This window comes from Euprymna scolopes, chromosome 36 (assembly GCF_053919585.1).
Source record: "Euprymna scolopes isolate OS-2025 chromosome 36, ASM5391958v1, whole genome shotgun sequence".
In the NCBI taxonomy this organism is placed as follows: domain Eukaryota; kingdom Metazoa; phylum Mollusca; class Cephalopoda; order Sepiida; family Sepiolidae; genus Euprymna; species Euprymna scolopes.
In genome coordinates, this window is record NC_136517.1 from 27,080,863 (window position 1) to 27,103,767 (window position 22,905).

Here is a 22,905-nt window from a genome sequence, read left to right on the forward strand (position 1 = left end):
AGGGGGAGTATTTAGAAATCATAAGCGTTTGTAACGAGTATTATTTGACTCGTCTCTCTTCCGGCATATCAACCCCTGATAGTATAATTTCATCCTTAAACAAAAATCGGTTTGAAAATATCCAAGGGTTAATTTAATTTGTTTTGCTTTAGTATTATTGCTAAATATATATTTTTTTTTAATATAATATATAAAAGGCTATATGTACGGCAAAATCACGTTGACACACCGGTTTCTGCTGGATCACCGAAGTTAAGCAACGTTGAACCTGGTCAGTACTAGATGGGTGACCATTTGGGACTTCGCGGTGCTATAAATGCTCTCCGCTTATCTCGGCATTGTTTCCAGTCGTCCTGGACTTCTCCTTGCCACTGGACTCAAACAGTGCCGATTCAGGAGAGGTGTGGTGGGTGATTGCGCAACCCTTGTCTCACAATTACACGCGCTGCTGCCCCTACTGGGGGTATCCTTTGTCTTTCGAGACTGAACGGAAGCATGGATTGCTATATGTCTGTCTGTCTCCATACTTTCAAAATCTATCTCTCCCGAAACGAAAAGTCACAGAGCGGCGCTAGGGGTATCAAATGATTGGATTTTTACGAGCCGTTCTTTTATGTGTCTTTGGTCAGTTAAAATCGATTTTAAGGCGTCAAAAAATGGGTCAAAATTGAAAAAATCGTTATACATTTTGTAGATATGCCTTAGTTTATTTTTAATTTTTAATCAATTCATATGCGTGTCACGTCAGTACAGGGTAACGTCACCAGCTTTGAATGCTACAGTTTTGCTTTCGATTTCGATTCTAGCTGATGGTACCAAATACTTTTTTATTTTACTTTTGAAATCACAACTCTATAATAATATGTACGAAATCTGGATGAATTAAAATATCATATTTAAGCGTATTTTATGAACTGGCAAAGCCCCCTCCTTGCTAGTATAATATAATAATATTAAGTTACAGCCTGTCTATTACCGGAACCGGTAACAACCTAAAATAGTCCTTAATGTTTTTTAAAACTTTTTATTTTTATAATTTTGTTATTTAAAGTGGAAATAAAGACTAATTCTGTTATTTTAATTTGTATGCTTTTCAATATTGTTTTTTTTTTTTTTTTTAATATTTTATTTCAATAAATCATTTCAAAATACAAATATTGTATAAAAAAAACATAAGGGACTGATTTGAGTCGTCACTGGTTCCGGTAACAGGCATACGAAAAACAAGGGAAAATTTTAGCTGAGTATATAATTTTTTTTTTTTTTTTTTTTTTTTTTTAGATAGCGTAATATAAAAATCGTCCATTCAAGCAAACTATCACGTACGTTTGTTCGTGTGTGATTTTGTTTTGAAAGAAACAGGGAGACTGAGAAAACGAGAGAGGTGGGTTAAATCAGTGGAGAATATTTACCATAGATAAAACGAAAAAAGTGGTAAAAAAAACAAGTATATGACAAATAAATTTCATCAAAGGCAAGATAAGTTATTCTTCTACCTAGCTGGATAAGTTTTAAGTGTTTTAACGTATATTAAAGCGTTTATTCGGTTCGAAAAAAAAAAACAAGTAGTGTTGCGTGACAACAAGAAAAAATGACCAATATGAGTCTGGATAATCGCTCAAAATTGGGAAATCAAACAAAGCACTAGTAAAACTTTACCCAATAAATGCCACATGAAGCATGCGTAAATATACATTTGTACGTTTAACTGCATGAACTTCAAAAATTTGATATCCGTGTGTCCTTAGGTCATATGATAGCTGGAGAGCTGAATGTTTTTGTTTCGATTGTAGCCGATGTTACTCAAGTCTACAGATGCGCAGAGAACTTTTTCAGAGCAGGCGCTCAAGTGAAAATAATGGCAAAAATATAGTAATGAACGCCGTCTCGGTGGGGAAGAAGCCTATAATACATTCCTCTGAAAAGGGTACTTTTAAAGCAAGAGTAAAACGGGCAGGTGCTTGAGCACCTCTGGCGCCCCCGCCCTTTCTGCACGTCACTGTTCAAGTCATATATTTATTTTTAAACTTTTGAAATCACTACTACATATTGGGCACAACATAATGATCAAGAGAGAATTAGCTCTATAATAATAATAATTTTATTTAGTCCACGTGGTTGGAGATAAACAAAGTATACTTGTTTTTTACTACTTATTTATTTTGTTGTCTATAGTAAAACATGCCCAATAAGTGTTACTTCTGAAATATACATATTTTAAAGGTCTTATTTGCAATCGCATTTTTCTTTTTTTTAGGGGGGGGGGGGGATCAATGACAACAACTACTTATAATTTTCGAAAAATGTGGTTCAATTAATAATTTAATAAGAGTTACTCGATAATAAGGGCTAATGAGACGAAATGATTGTCGACCAAAAGATGTGGAACACTGGAACACTATGGGTATACTAAAACTAATCAGTGGTCAATGGAATAAACTAAATCTGATTACTAATTGGACGATTTATGGCAAATATTCATTGACACTGGATTTAAAGACGGCCATGTTGTAATCTGCAGGAAGTAGTCCCACCGTAACATGTTCCCCAGACAAGAAGTCTTGCAAAGACTCTCTGCCCATGGAAATTTCGCCTGGCGCTAGCCACATGTAGGAAAAAAGAAAAGCTCCTGCTGCGGATGACTTCCAAAGATGAACCAGGAATTGGAGCTCAGTCGAGCATCTTCCATGATTTTGGGGTTTTTTTTATAGCGTATGAATTCTTTTAAGAGTTCTCTTCTCTTGAAACGCAATGCCTATTTATAATTGCTTTCCAACATATATTGTACTACTACGCTGCTTCGTTGTTGGCACTCGTATTTATGCAGGTAATGTCATTTAATAGACGTGTAATTTAGTCCACGTGGTTGGAGATAAACAAATTCTCGTATCGTCGTTGTGTTCTCGTTCCCGTGTTTACATACGAGAATCCCAGTGACCATTTCACGGTTAAGGGGAAACAACTCTTCTCCTAAAACGTAGGAGTTATTTCCCTTAGATTGGATTCTTAGATTCGTTCTAATTTGTCGTCCGAACACAAATAAAACAAGGAAGTGTCAAATGAGATTTAAGGATTATGACTTATACCTCTGAATGAAAGACCATATAAACAAAATACTAGAAATCCACCCAATAAATGTTACGGAAAACATTTATTTGTTGTTGTTTTTACTACTTTTCGTATTGTTGTCTATAGTAAAACATACCCAATACGTATTACTTGACTCATTAGCAGGTTCTATAATATACATATTTGAAGGTATTGTTTGCGATCGCATTTTTCTTTTTTTTTTTGTTGATTTTTTTTTCATGTTTTTTTTTATCTTTATTGAGCAAATTAATATGTGACATGACGAGGGATTTGTTGAAAATTTAATTGATTAGTAAAGTTAAATTTAATTATGGAATAATATTTGTTTAATTGATGGTCAGCACATGAAATATCGCTAAAAATTTAACCGATGATTTAAATCAAAATAGTCACATTCTTGTGTACAGTTACAACTCATGAATACCTACTTTCCTTATAAATAACGAAAGCTAAAAGTCATGATTGATAAAATCATCATGTTAAGATATTGTGTTTACGGATATAATTTGACATGAGAGAAAGTATTCAAGACTAAAGATGGATATAATTTAAGATGTTGTAGAGAAAATATATGCATAATTTCGCTTTGCGTGTGTTTTGTGCGTGCGAATGTATACCGCTCTTGTCTGTAAGTTTTTCTCTGAAATTTAGTAACACACGTTCGCTGAAGTTTGCTGTGTTTTCAATAATAAATAATAATTTTGGTTTAGCAAACAACCGTTTATTTTGTCAATCAACTCGTAGCTTGTGGCAAGCACCAGAGATAGAGAGATATGATGGGGCGACTGTTGATGACAACGATGAAATGCACACGCGCGTCTTGCTGGCGTTTCTCTCGTCATCTCGATCCACAAAAAAATATATTTATATATAACTTCAAGTCTTTTGTTCTTTCAGAAACCAAGTACAATTCCCGTTATTTTTCTGAAAATTCGGCATCATCTGGCCATAATCCAGTATATCTGGTTAAAGTTGACAATGGGAGAAAATTATTTGTTTAGATAAAATGATTGTCAAAAGGAAAACAATTTTTTGCTGGCAGATTAAAATATTTATGAAAGTATACTTGCCGTATTTGATTCGCATAATTACCTCTCAACAAATACTAAAGCTAATTTTGAAATGGTATTGCACATTAGACGTTGTATATAAAAATCTATTTATACAAATGTTAACGTTTATCAAAACGTGTGATATTTTAGGAATTTTCTTTCGTCAAGTCAGAAATTTATGATAACCTTATAATTCGTTTGTTTGCTTTTTGTTTGTTTGTTTTTGTTTGTTAGTTTTTTTTTCTATTTTAACCCTTCCTTGATTGAAATGGTCCCTTTGCCCTCAAATTATTGGTTTAGGGTTTTTGAAAAAAAAAATTGTATTGATTTATCTTGCTTTTAAAATGTCTCCATTTTAAGAATCATACATACGGACATTTTTTTTGTTTGTTTATTTGTTTATATTTACATATGATGAAAAAATTCTATATAAGTCTGTTGTGGAGTTTTGTACATGGAACGAAATTACTGTCAAGTAAAAAAAAAATAAATATAATGTTTATCTGAGATCCGAAAGAGATGGTAAAAATGTCTAATTGCTTGTCATAAATGGTTATAACCGCATTTTTTTGTGTCATTTTTTTGGGGGTGGAGGCTATTTTTAAAAAGCATGTAACGTGACTCTGGCATGGGTTTTTATATAACAATATTTCTTTATCGTTTCGTTTTTTATTTAAATAAGACGACAGCAGATGTCGAAAAATTTTCAATCTCGGAATGGGAAAAGAAATAAACTATATACAATATTTCTAAAACAAATCTAAGCAAGTCGGACACACACACACACACACATATATATATACATACATACATACATATATATATATATATATATATATATATATATATATATATATATATATATATATATTCTCATCACTTCTTGCCGTACGGATCTACCAGATTTAGGGAGGTCACATACAGACCCTTGCTCATAAAATCAAGCCACCATAGCTTTTATTGCAGTGGGAGTAGGGGAATTTCTTGTGTTAAAGTTTCGTCGAAATTCTCTTTGAGTTTCTGATATTGACTCATACAACTGAAAATACGACTCTACGATTAATATCCGCTCCTTGGTAGTGTAACGACTCATGATGGCTTTGAAAGGGTTACTCTAGATGATCTGAAAAATTAAAAGAAAAATATAAAAAAATTTAAAAAGTTATACATTTTTTTTTACCATCAGATTCTTTTGGGACAGCATGTATAAGTAATAAATAAATATATGTGGAGGGGGGTGTTATTGTAGGGAAAATAACTAAAACAAGTTAATTACAAATCCACCATTTTCTTTATTATATCTGTCCGATTTCTTTAGATTTTTTAGAAGTATAGCATGGCAGTAGAGTTTAGTTTCATGTGTCTATCAAAAAGTACTCAATCAGTAAACAGAGCAGGTATATTAAATTTATTTATACAAACATTGATGACTACATATGTGCATACATGTTTCTGTAATCACCCGTTATTGGGGAGATTACGTCTTCAGGCCAAGAATTACCTTCGCTGAAGACGTAATCTCCCCAATAACGGGTGATTACAGAAACATGTATGCACATATGTAGCCATCAATGTTTGTATATATATATATATATATATATATATATATATATATATATATATATATATATACATACATATATATATATATATATATATATATATATATATATATATATATATATATATATATATATATATATATACACTAGCAAAAGTACCCGTCGTTGACTGGTTCAAAAACAGCCTACAAAAAATGGACTCTGATTTATGAAAGTATGATAGGTTATGAAAAGAAAGGGTTGTAAAGAGATAGCTTCGAATTTGGATGTATCAAAACCAAAGTAAAATATGATGAAAGTAAAAATAAAATAGATAAACCCTATAATTTATTATACCATACCTGTTCACACTGAAACACTTATCACAATATTCTGTGGATCTATATAAAAAAACCTTGTTAAACTTTGTGACATATTTCCATTCTATGGAGGCCGGTGCGAACGAACACCCCATAATTTTATTATACCATATTTCTTCAAACTGAAACATAATTATCATAGTATACTTACGCAGATAGATATGAAAAGTCTTTATTAAGTTTGTGCCTATTTCCATTCTCTGGAGGCCAGGCGCGAACGCAGACCCCACAATTTTATTATACCATTCCTATTTAAGTTAAAACATACTTATCAAACTATTCTTATGTACATCTATATCGAAAACACTTGTATACGTTTTTTTTTTTAAGTTTTTTATTTCCATACTTTGTGGACCAAGCGCGAACGCAGACCCCACAATTTTAATGAACCACCGTTCTACCTGATCAAACATACCCATTCCTGTGTCTCGATACATCTTCTATCATTATATGTAATCAGTTTTTTTTTAAAATAGTCAACCATATAGGAGCCTATTCGTGACCACACACACACACACACACACACACACACACACACACACACATTCAGCTTTATATTATAGATATATATGAGCGCGTGTGTGTGTTCATTTAAAACAAACAGTTTCCGTGAAACTGTTCGGTTCCCATGGTAGTGGTAAGATAAAGTAATGCAAAATCCCACCGAAAATTTCTTATCTTTTGTCGCATGTGATAACGAATTGTCTTGTAATATATAAACAAAAAGCATATTTAACCTTGAAACATAACAAGTGACTCAAACTAAAAAGCAAGGATGCGCCTGTGGCTTATATTAACTTGCGTAAATGTTTTTATCCTTCCGGAGGGTAAGAAAGCTTCTTTTGTTTTTCTTAATCATTATATGAAGCGTAAATGTCATTCCAAACAGCCGAGAGTGATCTTATGATTTTGACATCGTGACCTGCCCACATGGGCTTAAGTGGCCAACTTATTTCATTTCAACAAGTGCTCGACGACAGTATGAAACGAGTTCTTTTAGGGGTTGGCATAATTATTATTAAAATGATTATTTTTTAAAAATTTTAAAGTGGTGACTCTTTTGTAAAAATAAAAATTGTTAAAAATATTGGAATCGTCTCATCACTAATATATATATATATATATATATATATATATATATATATATATATATATATATATATATATATAACTACTTCATTTATTCGCATAAATTTAATATATGAAAGTATAGATTTATGCGTAAACTTTAAGTATTTACTTCAAAAGTGCTCAATACGTAGGTAGAGCTAGTTAGTAATTTATAAAATATATATGGCGATTAAGCTACACTGAATATTCTGCGTTTCATCCAACTATAGGATTCGTCAGGCTTATGCGCCTAAGCCTGACGAATCCTATAGTTGGATGAAACGCAGAATATTCAGTGTATATATATATATATATATATATATATATATATATATATATATATATATATATATATATATATATATATATATATGGGTACGGGCTAAAATAAATTGCCGAATAAAGATAGGGGGAAAGCCGATTTATCATACTTTTTTTGTAGGTTTCCGACTACATTTGACGGTATTTGAAAGATTAAAGACTAAACTTAATTTCCAAAAGGAAAAAAATATTTGTACACGTGAAAAAAAGTTATGAAAAATGTTTTCACGGCGAGCTAGCCAATTCAGATAAATTTTGAAGTTAAATAAATTCGTTGTAAAAATCCTTTAAAAGATAAATTTATTTTTCTGGGTCTATTTCAAAGATAATTAGTAAAGTTCTAAGATATTGAATTAAATGAAAAAACACCTTGTTTGTACAAAAATTAGCTTAATTAGCCTTAAACGTGAGTGATTCTGCCATTCGCAAAATCGCAACAAAGGATTGTATGGAAGCCCAAAATTTTAGCCAGTCGAAAGGCTGTGTGAAAATTACGTCATGTAATTAAAAGTAGGTAAAGATGTTAGTTTTCTTTTTTCCCAGACGTGCATCCGTACATTCCTATCCTGAACGTTTGTATTGTTTTTACCATATTTACTTTAATTATTTTTCTATGTTCATGATTTTAAATTATTTTTTTAATTATTGTTCAAGATTATATAAAAATTATGTTACACCGAAAATTTCACATTCATGCAAGCAAGGAAAATATTAAAATCTTACCTATAAAAATTATGCGAAACCTGTAATTAAAAAAAAAAAGAAAGATTTTTTGCTATCATAATTTTTTTGTGTGAAAATCTTAAATAAACAGTGCTTAATTCAATGATAATATTGGAAGTTCGAGAAATTATTTTTTCTACGAGTTATATCGAATTCATTAATACGGACTTTAGTGGCATTTTTCGTTATGTTCTTGTAAAAATTAAATATATTTTTTTAATTGTTATAATTTACGATACTTTATTTTCATTAAAAAAAGCAAAAATGAATTCAGTCATTTTTGCTTTTTACTACAGAAAACCATAACTTTAATAAAGGTATTTTTTGTTTAAACATAATAGTACATTTCAACGAAGATTTAAATAAAAAATAATGGGTTCAATATATTCCATGATCATTATTTGATAAATACTGAAAATCTCATTAAAATTGATTAATTTTGCTAAATTTTAAAGTGAAGGGAGGGGTCAAAATGTTTATACATTTTAGCATCTGCATTCATTTTGTACGTACCTATATATATATATATATATATATATATATATATATATATATATATATATATATATATATATATATATATATATAATAGACTCTCCCGTCGTGTTCGACGCATGAGGGCCAAAAATTCGCTCTGTTTCACTCTGCCTTCAATGCTTGTGACGCATATGTGACACGAGGCCAGCTCTGCTCCCACAAACCAAGCCGCAGGACTCACAGGATACAGGCTGGGAAGGTGCTGTTCTTACTCTACGAAGATTTGTTTGATTCGATAGCCGTGTGTCAATGTAACATTTTTCCCTCCACAATTTTCTATCCGCAGCATCTTCTTTAAAGGTTTTTGGGTTCAGGCCTGCGTGCTTAATATTGTCTTCAGCTTATCCCTGTACCTCAGAAATGGACGACCCACATTTCGATTACCCTCTTTCAGTTTGCTGTACGCTAGTTGCTTAGGAATATATATATATATATATATATATATATATATATATATATATATATATATATATATATATATATATATATGGCGATTAAGCTACACTGAATATTCGGCGTTTCATCCACTCTAGGACTCCTAGGAAGCATAAGCCTGAGGAGTCCTAGAGTGGATGAAACGCCGAATATTCAGTTTAGCTTAATCGCCATATATATTTTATAAATTACTAACTAGTTCTACCTACGTATTGAGCACTTTTGAAGTAAATATTTAAAGTTTACGCATAAATCTATACTTTCGTATATTAATTTTATGTGAGTAAATTAAGTAGTTATATATATACATATATATATATATATATATATATATATATATATATATAAATGTAATGTTCGGTTCGTTAAAAGTGAATAAAACCATATTTCTACGTTATCAATTTAATTGAAATTTTCAGAAAATCTATTTTTAAAGTCAAACTTTAATTTGGAAATACGATTTAAAAAATAGCGCGGATCACTCTCTGCATTTTTTCCTTTTATTATTCTTAAAGAGTAAAACTTTTCTGATTCATGAAAAGAGTTAAGCCTACGTAAATAAATAAATAAATAAATAAATGTTTGTACACGTGACAAATTATCAATAATTAGTTATAATTATTAGTTACTTTTTTTTAAAATTATTTATGAAAAGAGTTAACGTAAATAATCTCCCGAAGACACTTCCGTATTTAGCCCCCCCCCCAAAAAAAAAAAATGGGTGACCGATTTACCAGAACGTGGTAACTAAAAAGTGAGTACACCTTTCAAATGTTGAAATAATTTTTTTTTTTTCAATTTTTTTTCATAATCTGGTTAGTGTTCAATCAATAATAATCCAGTGAAAAAATTTCAAAAAACCTATCAGTATAGAAATTCGCATGGGGGTGATGGTTGTATAACTCCGCCACGTAAGTAAATAAATAAAAAAATGTCATGTGCACATGCGTTAGCCTTGACTAGGGAGGGACTAAGGGAACGACCATTAAATAATTCTGCGGGTCGCCATGGAAATCAACGCCCAATGAGTACCAAAATAGTTTTCATGATATGAAGAAATTTTTTTCGAAAAGTGGGTGATCACTTTTCAATGTAAATTTAACTTAAAATGAGCACCCACTTTCTGGCCACCCGGGGAAGGGGCATTTATTTTCGTGTTTATTGGCTTAAAGGTTTTTTGACAAGGCAGTTTGGTACGCGAGTGCGTATTTAACAGTTTTCGTTTATACTCACGCGTAGCATAAACAAAGGCTACGTCTGTGAAATGGAAAATAGTCCCATAGTTCAGGGGTTATTACCATGCAAAAGAAATCAAACAAAAAACTTTTTAGCCAAGAAACACACAGAAAAGTAAAAAAAAACATAGCATCCATTTTTTTTCTATCGAATTCATTTGCTGTTTTTATTGAAAACTATTTTCCCCCGGATTTTTGATATAATTTTCCATTAAGGGCCGTGCGTCTCACGTTCGTATATAACAAAAAAAATTTTGTAGACTTCGGTGTGCTGAAAACGAATCTGCAAACCGTTTCCGTTGCAAAAAATAGTTTTTATGATATGAAGAAATTACTTTTTCGATAAGTGGACGATCACTTTTCCATGTAAATTTAACTTAAAATGAGCACCCACTTTCTAGCCACCTGAGAGCGGGGGGGATTTTTTCCCATGTTTATTGGCTAAACAGCTTTCGTTTATGCTAACGCATAGCGTAAACGAAGGCTACGGCTGTGAAATGGAAAATAGTCCCAGAGTTAAGGGGTTATTACCAAACAAAAGAAATCAAACAAAAAACTTTTTAGCCAAGAAACACACAGAAAAATGCCCCTCTCTCAGGTGGCCAGAAAGTGGGTGCTCATTCTAAGTTAAATTTACATTGGAAAGTGATCACCCACTTTTCGAAAAAGTAATTTCATGAATATCATGAAAACATTCTTTTTGCTACGGAAACGGTTTGCAGATTCGTTTTTAGCACACCAAAATCTACAATAAAGTATTTCGTTAGAAACGAACGTGAAACGGGCTTTAAAGTAAAATAATACCGGATTTTTTGGAGCAGATTTGCCGTTTAGTTGTACAAATATCCTCAAACCAGGTAATCACTGAAAGGGACTTTTAAAAGTCGTCACCTGTATCGAGCAAAAGTTTAAAACCACCGATTATATGTCAGCCTACGTCATGATAACATATATTGAGTGAGTTCCTAACAGTATTTTGTATAGTTTTTTAGTTTAAACTCATTTTCCCAAAATTTCCCCAAACTTAACGTGTTCGATACAGTCTGACGCCATTTGTATTTTTCAGATATACCGATAAACATTGAATGTTTTTGAACCGATTATACATTACATAAAAACACTAAAATCTTATCAAGTTAGGTAGAACATTTACTTTTCTTGCCTTTGATAACATTTATTTGTTATATATTTATTTTTTGACAACTTTTTTGTATCTGTGTTTAGTAATATGAACCCTTTTCATTTAATGTAACGTTTAGTCGGCTTGAAAAACAGTGTTTATCGGTGTATTTGAAAGCTACAAATGGTGGCGGACACTGTTGATTACTTTAAGTTAGAGAAAGTGAATTAAAACTAAAAAACTATACAAAATACTGTCAGAACCCCACCGATTATGCCAGCCTATGTCATGGTAACATATATTTGTGGGGTTTCAGACACTGTTTTGTATAGTTTTTAGTTTTCAACTTACTTTCCCAAACTTAACGTATTCAACAGAGTCTGCGACCATTTCTGTTTTTCGAGCCGATTAAACATTTTACATTATATAAAAACACTAAACAATTATCCAGTTAGGTAGAAACGTAACTTACCTTACCTTTGCTTCCATTTATTTGTTTTTGGACAACTTTTTCGAATCTGTGTATAGTAACCCCCCATCAACAAAATATTAATTACTAACTCACATTTTTGTATACAGAAAACAACAACAACAACAACAAAACATTTAGCGTTTCAACATTTTTGCCACGTTCGGCTTCATCCACTGATTGTTGGTCGAGTCCAAACCATGAATGATTGACAGAAACTCCCGAGGATCCAGATCAAATTTTTACCATTTTTTTTTTTTTTTTTTTTTCATTTTCGCCTTCTTTTTCACTTTTTGGAGTGGATTGCTGTACTGAGAATATAAGAAACATGGATTTTTCTCTTTTTATTAAATTTTTCCATTACACCAAATTGAGTCACTGCAACGCGTGGCAGGGTACAGCTAGTATATATATATATATATATGACCACAAACATTCTTTCAATAACCCAGAACTTAAGAATAAAACCGAGTTAGCTAAACAATGGTGGTTATTAAAAAAATGAAAATCGATCCCCAGTGATTTCATGGTCAATCCTATGTCATTCGGACGTTCCAAACGGCTTTAGGCAGAGATGCAGTTTATGCCTCGAGGAAAAAATAAGAATCCTGAAGTACCAACACAGTAATCTCCTAAACAAACGAGATGAACTGATGGCCAGATGTAGACATAAATGTAAATTTAAAATAACCAATAACTCTAGATCCGACGAACAGAGAATTCTATAATGGTAAAGACACCGAATCTAACACCACTAGATTAGTTACGATAAACCATCCCACCCCACCCCACTGGCAATTATAGTGTTGTCCGGTATATACTCGATATTAACTACTTTACGATTTGTTGTCCGAAATCTAAGTTAGGCATATTTTTTTTTTCCGAAGTACCTGGTTTATCCTAATTACTTATAAATAAATGAGATAGCCTTAAGAAAATAATTTTTCTCTGCAGATAATACATTAGTTATTAAACTGAGTTAAGTCAAAAAGACCAAATACTAAAACTAGATATTATTAGATTTGATACAAATCAACACAAAAATATAATTATTTTACTTATTTCTTTATGCGTGCATGAGAATAATTTTGTTGTACGGAGTGAATAAAAGTATATATTAACCGAAACTAGATACGTCCTATCGAATTGGGGGCGGCCAATATTACAATTTTCCACTTCTTAATCAATTAAGAATTGAAATATTAATTACAACGACCGCTATAATCACCAATAAAATTATTTACATGAAAATATATAAAATATTAAATACATAAGACTCAATTTTTTTAAATTCATAGTATTATATTACAAATACAATATTTAAATGAATTATAAGATAATATTTATTTCTAACTAATTTTTACATAATAACATACAGATAGTTTTAAAACTTTGTATATAATATTCTTTTCTTATTTATCTTTTAATAGACCTACTTTCCATGACTCAATTAACTATAGGACGCGTGTACAACATCCAGTTTATTTCCCTTATCTTTCTCAGAGTTTCTAGACTAATATGACAGTTAACATTTGATCACTGTCTCCTCTTTTTTTCTTCCTCTTTTTTTCTTCTTTTTTCCATTACGTGCTGTTCTATTTCTTTTCACTATATATCCGTATACTTTTGCCCCTTTCTTCCTAGGTTAGTAAACGCGTGTCAAGGCATTTACATGTCAGAACGTACATCTTAGAGGCGTGTGTGTGTGTGTATGTGGGTGTAGGTGTATGTGTATGTGTTGCGTGTGTGTGTGTGAGTGTGTGTGTGTGTGTGTGTGTGTGTATCTATGGTTACATCGAGCTGCCGCTTATAAGTGTCTAATCTAATATTTTTATTTGTTATTTTTAATTTTTAATTTTTAATTTTTATTTTTTAAATCCCTACCACCCTCTCTATTAAATGTATTAAGTGGATTGCTACTACCACCACCTCTGGTTTTTTGAGGGTCGAAGCCCGATCTTTTCTTTTCTTTTTTTCAGTATCAAAAATGTAATTGTCTGATTTAGATGCTTGAAAATACCATAAGGTTGAAATAAATTATTGCATCGACAATTATGTAATTTCCGTGTTATATTTTTTATCTTATTGCTCTGTTTACCACATTGAGCTCTCATACCCGGATTTCCTCTGGATTTATTCCATTATAACACTATATATATATATAAAACAACTGATTATCCCCGAGAACTTTGGACTGTTTGTGAATTTGAGAAAGCAAGTTAAGTTACTGACAAAATAATTTTGCAACGGAGAGGGAAAAAATGTTTTTTTTTAATGTTTTATTAATTTTATGTAGTTTTAAAGATTGAGACAGTGCTCCAGTCTTTAGTGGAATGAGAGACACAAATAGATGGTACAATTTGGTGTGAAGATTAATGCTGCTAAAAAATCAACTCACCAAACAAAGCAATTGTTTGATAATAAGACGATGATAAGTTAAAGGGTATTTCCTAAGGCTCGATACTTTATTAATACCAAATTAAATAATACGAAAGGCGTTCCAAGGTCCTGGATATCACCTAAAACTATATCCGATGGTGAGGCCCCACCTTGCGGGCCTTCGGGAGTGTGGAGCCACCCTTTAATTGCCAGTGCTCCCAGGTCCACTCTGACCCGGAGTTGTAGTACCTGTTAGGGTCCCAACTATAGGTTAAATAGAATCTGACGTAAAAAAAATATATATATACTCCATTAAAAATCGTTCCTCAAAATAACTAGATTCGGCATTAAATAACCTGAAAAAGGTTGATATGCCGTAAAACAAAAACAACCAACCAAAGGCGTTCCAAAATTAATGTCTCCTATTTTTTTTTCAAATTCCGCCCTAATCAATCAGAGTGGCTTGCAAATTGCATTATTATGATGAGTGAAGTAATGAACTTTTGTACTGCGAAATTTATTTTTCTACATAGTCATCAGCATTCTACATGCCCTTTTGTCAGTGATGAACGATGGTTGTGGATGAGCATCCGGAACGCGCTTTGTCATACGAGGGTCACCAAAAAGTAAGGCCTCCTATTTGTGCAACCCAAAAAAGTTGAAGAGCTATGAAGACGGGAATGGTATCATTAAAACGAGCGACTTTTGTGTCCTAGTATTTTTTTCTACATAATTATCACCTTTCTCAATGCAAATTTGTCAAAGATTCAATGACACATCACTGCTTATGACGCACGTCCATAACAGGGGTTGCTTTCTTAGAGTCTCACACTGTCAATATCTGCAACAGAGAGATTAAATTTTCAGCATAAGTTCAGTCATCATAACATTGCAATTTGAAATCCTCTCTGATCCATTGGAGCAGAATAAAAAATAGGAGACATTACTTTGGGAGAACGCCCTCGTAATTTGTATCGATTTATTTGTAATTTGATTTTCCTGTTTTCTTATCTGTAAACCCACCACCCTTCTTGGGTTAAGCACATTCGCTAAATTATATCGCCCTTTACTCACTTAGCGTAAAGTAAAGCGCTTTGTTTGTAAATAAATAAATGAAACACTTTAAAAGTGGAGATCAATGTTTATATAAAGAGAGTGGAGATATAGGTGTGTCAGAAATTTCGTGAAAAATAGTGAATAATTCCACCCCATCTTTCCAATCTTATAAATCCTCGAAAAATGTAATTCAAGCCCTAATTTTTTTCAATTAAAGGAGCAAGGACCAAGATTTCATTTAAAAAAAAACAACAAAAAAAAACAACGTGTTTTTTTTTTTAAAAAAGGTTTTAAACTTCGGACTTTACAGGTAAATTTCTAAAAAACACTACTTTTTTTGTTTTAAATTTGAACATATTATTTATTGACCTTTTCTCTTCAATTTGTGATATATAAGACTTTGGTGAGTAAATTAATTATTTACTTTTTAATAGACATTTCAAAATGGAAGGCGTGAATTATTCGACCCCCTGTCTTTCCAAGCTTATAACTACTCGAAACATGTAATTCAAGCCCTAATTTTCTTTTCAATTAAAGGAGCAAGGACCTAGGTTTCATTAAAAATAAAATGAAAGAAAAAACAAATAACATGGTTTAAAAAAAGGTTTTAAGCTTCGAACTTTGCAGGTAAATTTCTAAAAAAACACTACTTTTTTTTGTTTTAAATTTGAATATATTATTTATTAACCTTTTCTCTTCAATTTGTGATATATAAGACTTTGATGAGTAAATTAATTATTTACTTTTTAATAGACACTTGAAAATGGGAGGCGTGAATTAAAAAAAAAAGTTTGTCTAAAATATTATATTCGGTTTATTGGAAAGAGCATAAAATTTCACATTGACCCTGAAAATATCGTAAAGATAGAATCAATAGAAAAATTTTGATAGATTTTTAAAGTTTAAAAATTGAAAAATATTGAGTTCGTAAAATTCATTACTGTTTTTTTTTTAAGTAAAAAAATATATATTTCTATTACTTTTAAAACAACTTTAACAGTTTATTTTGGAAGTATAATCCATAAAGAAAATAAACAACCCACTTTTAAAAAGAGGAATTACGAGTTTTTTTATATTTTATTCGCAGTTTCGTGTTAGGGGTGTCAAAAATTCCTACAAAATTTCTGATACACCTAGTGGAGATATTATTTACGAGCGCCGATCTCGTTGTATAAGGTTAGAACTGTCGACTATCAACTAGATGATTGTAGGTTCGATTCCTGGTATAATGCTAGTCTAGCTGAATTGAAGCGTAACAGTCTAGCTGCACTGATACAGCGAAACAGTCTGTAGATGTCTTTATCTCTCTCTCTCTCTCCTCCCCCCTCTCTCTCTCCCCCCCTCTCTCTCTCTCTCCCTCTCTCTCTCTCTCTCTCTCTCTCTCTCTATGCGTGTGTGTGTGTGTAGGACCTAACTTTTCTATAAACAATATTGCCTGAAAAGGTATTTAGTTTCTTGTAACTGTCTGACTGAAACATGCCCATGAATGTGTAGTGACATATAAATGCTTGTGTAAAGCAAATAAAAGGTATATCTTGCCCTACTTCGTTATTGAGCACTCTTGTATAATCTTGTTAAAATTTATTGTTTGATTCACATCTGAAAAATATTAACCAAATAATTGTACAGTGTAGCCTGCTTTAAAAAAACGTCCAGAAAATGTAGTAGAGAGGAAGAACATTCTTTTATTGTTTAAATTATCTGCAGTGTTATAAAAGATGCTAGAAGTACCCCCCGTTGACACCTATGTATTTCTGAGCACGTTTAACAACGTTTGCAGATACTGCCTGTAGATCTTATCTAGTTATTCTCCTGATAGCGTTGGTAATGTTCTCCTTTAGTTAGGCTACATTGTGAGGATTATTTGCATATGTTTTTGTTTTACAGTACCCCCCCCCCAGATAAAAATCACAAGATGACAAATCCAGGGAACGTGGTGGGCATAATCCTTTGCTTATTTTTCTCTCTTCCGTAAACATGTCATGAACTCGTGTCAGTGATCTGTGAGACGTGTGGCATGTAGCGCCATCTTTTTGGAAAAAGAATTGCATTTTGTCTTGTGGTGTCAGTTGGTTGTAAAAGAAAGATGAGATAGATCGGGCTACTTTTAAGTGGGCTACTCTGTATATATATATATATATATATATATATATATATATATATATATATATATATATATATATATATATACATATATATATATATGCGCGCAATGGTTGTGTTGATATTAATAGTATTGTTAGTAGTCGTGATCTTAACTGTAACAACGTAATAAAAAAAAAAAGAAAGCATTCCAAAGGAAAACTTCAAGTTAATTATTTCGAAATTCAAATGGCAACTTCCGGTTTAGTATGGGTACATTAAATAATTTTATTCAAAAAATCTATCCATTGAAAGCGTTAATTTTAATAATAAAACAGTGAGAAAAATGAATGTACAGATATCCAAGACAATGGGTGGAACTTTTGGAAAACGATCTCCAGTCTTTAGTAGAATGAAGGACAAAAAATAGATGGTACCCATTGATGCTAAGATTAAGCTCCTTTCCTTTAACAATTCCAAGAAAGCTTTTCAACCACCAATTGCCATGACTAATAACACCCTACGAGAAGTATGTTACATAGGAGTTATATCAGAAGGGATGAAGTATGTATTTGTTGTGTGTCCATATGAGTGAGTCTTAGAGTGTTCGTATTGTGAGCGATCATATTGTGTGTGAGATAGACAGGGTATATATAAAGAGAGACAGTTCTGTATATATAAAGAGACAGGGTACATGTTAATACAGGAGAGTCGACGGCATGTAATACATAATGAGAGGAGATTTATGATATATAGATAGATAGACCGAGAGAAAGTGCGTTTGACATTTATACTGTTTGACAGTTCTGTGAATGGGAGTGTTTCTATAACATTGACACATATAGTTCTTTACCTATTTTGGAGATGATGATTTTCACAAAGTTCTTATAATATAAATTCGCAATACCTTTATGTTGTTGAATAACATAACACGAAGACGCAGATACAAAAAGATGGTGATGTTTCGTTTATTCCATTTCGACCGGTCAGTGGCTTTGCATCAAGGAATTCAAGTCTTTATATGATTCTTTCTTCTCCCCTTCGCTTCCAAGGTTCCATGTCAGCTCTGTCTCTGATTCCTCTCTTCTCCCTTGACTGACTGACTTACCCTTTGCCAAGCTCCAACTATATTGAAAACTCATGACGTCATTGCATGACCAACACGTGCATATCAGACACGTGGCCTGACACGCCTCACGTTTCCACAATGCCAACTCTCTAACCTAATTTTTGATTAGCCCATTTTACAAACATTTTCCATTGTCCGTTTTTAAATTCCTTATTTTAATTTCATTTCTTAACAGAAACAAAATTACATCATTGCATTCCTTTTTCAATAAACAGATATCTAACTATTTTATGTGAACTAAACAATGGTTAAATCTACTTTCAATTTTCAATAGCATTCTGTTTTATTTATTTTAACTTATGATCGGAATTCTCAATTGTAAATCAAGCTTCGCAAGTTCGAATCCTCGGCTATCCTATCTCATATTTACCCACTTACAAAAAATGGCGGCTGTTAACACCTGAGAGCTCGTCGTTCAAACTCCTCAGCTTAACATTCACAGACAACATGAATTGAAATAAATACATTGAGGATATTGTCAAGGCTGCTGCAAAGAAGGTGAGCTCCCTCTACCGTGATAGAAAACTACTCACATCAGACAGTATCCTGTACCCTCTATGAGGCCACCATTCGCCAATTAATGTTGCAACATCTGTGCTAGTACATCCACTACTCTCTCTGTCTCTCTGTCTCTCTGTCTCTGTCTGTCTGTCTGTCTGTCTGTCTGTCTGTCTGTCTCTCTCTCTCTCTCTCTATATATATATATATATATATATATATATACACTTAAATATGAAATTTTAGTTTTTGCAGATTTCATATTAATTACCATAGAGCAAATTCTCTTGATTATTATATTGTACCCAATATATAGTAATGATTTAAAAAGTAAAATTAATAAATGCCTTAGGTGTCATCAAATTGAATCGAAACCCAAAAATTTAAGTCTCCATCCTTATCTGTTACTTTATGAGCTTCGCCGACATCCTCACAACAGCTTTAAACATTAACCGGCTTAAACGTATAAATGTATATTTGCGCATGCGTGAAGAGTACACATAAAGTCGATTTACGCCTGCCAAGTTCCAAATTTTCAACTTCGTCCCATTAGTCGCTATTTTACCGGTTTAAAAAAAACATATCGAATTTGTTCCACAGGTCCGTATTCCCTATATATTAAGTTTCAAGTTTGCGGACCAAAACTTGAAAGAGTTGTTTGGTAGAGGCCGTTCTGCGCGCACACACACACACACACACACACACACACACACACACACACACACACACACACACACACATGCACACACACACATACACACAGGCGCGTGCGCACACACACACACAGAGTAGTTCACTTATATAAAGAGAGATCAAACCACATCCCTTGACTTTGAATAAGGAAAAACTAGAAATTACCATTTTGTCGTGTTTTTGTTTTTATCTCCGACTTACCAAAATGTGAAAAGAAAATTGTTTCTTTGTTTTTTATATTAAAAAGGCTACAGCTTGATTTTTGCATTCCAAATACAACGGATATTTTTTTTTGCTCTGCTAGTTTGTATTTCTATAGGGAAATTTGATTGCCTTGTTATTACTACGGTTTCTTTAACATTGTCTTTTTCCATTAACCTTTTAACCTGGTTCTCTCTACAATTATTCTGCGCATTCAATATGAGTTTGAAAAGGGACTCAACACGTGCGACACTTCTTCGGGTATTAGGTCTGTCATTGAAGACATCGATGATCATGGCTCTCCAGTCACCTCTGCATTCGATCTTTCTGATGAGATCTAAAGTCGTGTTTCCATTTACCCTGTTGAGACTGTCAGTGGACTGTGTTCGTTGTTTTACTCTGCTTTTTTTTCTGGCGATTTTTCCTAACATCAAGCTTTTTTCCAAGTCGTCCACCTAGATTAAACAGTCGAAGAAATTTAATTATCTGACGTGGACGGTATTGAGTAGTGAGCTGTTGTTCAAAAACTACAACAACAACAACAGCAACAACAACAACAGCAACAACAACAACAACAACAACAACAAGCGTCACTACATAATCGATAAAATGGGCACAAAAATATTCTAATTCTATTATCGTGTTATATTTTTTTTTTACTAATGACTAAACACACACCAAAGCTAAAAGCTACTGGAGGATAAAGCTTAATGATATGAACCAAGATTGGGACCATGAAAAGACAACTATGAACACAGTATAGATTTTAAAGTATCTGTATTGAAAAATGAACAAGATAGAGAGAAAAGTGGTGACGTAAGCTAGGCTTTTTTCTGTCGGATATCGGTAGAGTATCCAATATCCACGAGAGTACTTGGCTCTCGGTTCATATAGGATTTGGAAGAGTTCATCATAGGTCTCATAACACTTAATAGGATGAATAGTTTGACAATTGAATTGTAATAAATACTCGTACCGCACAGGAACAACATTCACTCTAGGCGGGTTGAACCGGCTTTCTCCATCCAAAGGAGGAAGTGTCATGAGAATATCAAATTTACAAGCGGTTCTCAGTCAGTGATCTAACAAGAACAGGTGCGTCAAATTAATTATGCCTTATTCATGCGCACACATTATTTGATACAAGTTATATAAGCACCTGTTTTCCCACTAGCTAGTTTTTTGGGTTTTTTTTTTCGTACTAGCTATAAAGCAGGAGAATCCAGGTACTTTATAAAAAGGGCTCAATGTATGAATGCCGTACCGAAGCGGCATTGACTCTGCATAATCTGGACCAAAGGGAGGAAGTTTGGAGAGAATATCAAATTCACAAGCTGTCCCCACTCGCGGTCAGAGGATGAAGCGACGTTAGGTTTTTGCAGTTCTTGTCGGGAAGTGTCGATGTCCTCCTACATAACATCGCTTGTTATCCACAAATAGTTACCCGTCTGGTATTTACCAGGCTCAACGTTGCTTAACTTCGGTGATTATGCCGTATAATGATGATGAATATTATGAAAGGATTAGGAATGAATGAGGTGAGTGCATTTTATGACAAGTATTGATTGACATTAAATAGAAGGTGGCTATGCTGTAGCCCTAAGAGAAGCAATCTTGTGGCAACGTGTTTTTGAGATTTGAAGTTCTTGGGGAAAAAAACTTATGTATTTAGGTTTTTATGTTTTACTTGATCCACAATGATTATCGGAACCACTCCCCCATAACAATTCTGTTACATTCAACCAAACTCTTTTAAATACATGAACAAATTTAAAAGCAAAACTTGCTACTTCACCAGGTGTTTCAACTGGTGTTTACATTAATTCATCTGTTTTATCGTCTGTTATTGAATTTTAGTGTGTTTGTTTTTTTTATACATTTCCATTACAAATTGGATACCTGTATAGTTGAAACCATACTATTACTTCTATTAATAATCAAGATCTATATTTTATCTGATCGGGCTCTTTGCCCGGACCAGTGTGACACACTCTTCTCTCTCTCTCTCTCTCTCTCTCTCTCTCTCTCTCTCTCTCTCTCTGCAAACTTCCCTGTCTTCCATCAGCTGCCTCAAATCTTCAGGATCACAGCTGGCATCATGTGCAATTTGCTGGATGTACGTGGATCTAGGTCATCTTATGCCCGTGCGTCCGTGCCGTTTCTCACCAGCTCTTGCTTATTCCTCTGGAAGTGACCGACAAATTAAGGATGTCGCTTCCTGATAGTAGGAGATATGGCAGGTAGGTTGCCATAAAGTTGCTGCTTGATTGAATGTTTTGCCAAGATATATTTAAAATATATTAATTATATGATTATAAAAAAATACGGCATAATCACGTTGACACACCGGTTCCCGCTGGATCACCGAAGTTAAGCAACGTTTAACCTGGTCAGTAATAAATGGGTGACCATTTTGGGACTTCCAGGTGCTGTATGTGCTCTCCGCTTATCTCGCCATTGTTTCTAGTCGTCCTGGACTTTTCCTTGCCATTGGACCCAAACAATTCAGGAGAGGTGTGGTTTGTAATTGCGCAACCCTTGCCTCACAATTACACGCGCAACTGCCCCTTCAGAGGGTATCCTTTGTCTTTCGAGACTGAATGGAGGTATCGAGGCATCGATAAAAAATATAATCAAGATACTATTGCTTTAAACGGTAGATATTTAGTATCTGTTTGTCAGAAACTGAAAGTATACCATGATTTCTATTACTGATAGAGATTTGGTATCTGTCTGCAAGATGGTTAAACTATGGTATTATTTCTATAGTGGGGCAGATTATCTCAATATTCCATAAAGAATCTTTCACTTGGTGATACAAGCACCAAGTGAAAGATTGTTTCAGCAATCTGCC

At 32.9% G+C, this 22,905-nt stretch overlaps 1 protein-coding gene across 2 annotated transcripts in view; it reads left to right on the forward strand.

Moving 5' to 3' along the window:
• Positions 1-22,905, forward strand: part of LOC145260217 (pancreatic triacylglycerol lipase-like) — a 106,790-nt gene that overhangs the window by 54,666 nt on the left and 29,219 nt on the right. Inside the window, exon 1 of one of the 2 annotated variants that reach the window (XM_080118043.1) lies at positions 6,734-6,890. The exons of the other annotated variant lie outside the window; for it this stretch is intronic. Within the exon in view, the coding sequence (XP_079974169.1) occupies positions 6,839-6,890 (52 nt within the window). The 5' untranslated portion in view covers positions 6,734-6,838. Of the gene's footprint in view, positions 1-6,733; positions 6,891-22,905 lie in introns of those variants that run through there. 2 annotated transcript variants of the gene reach the window in all.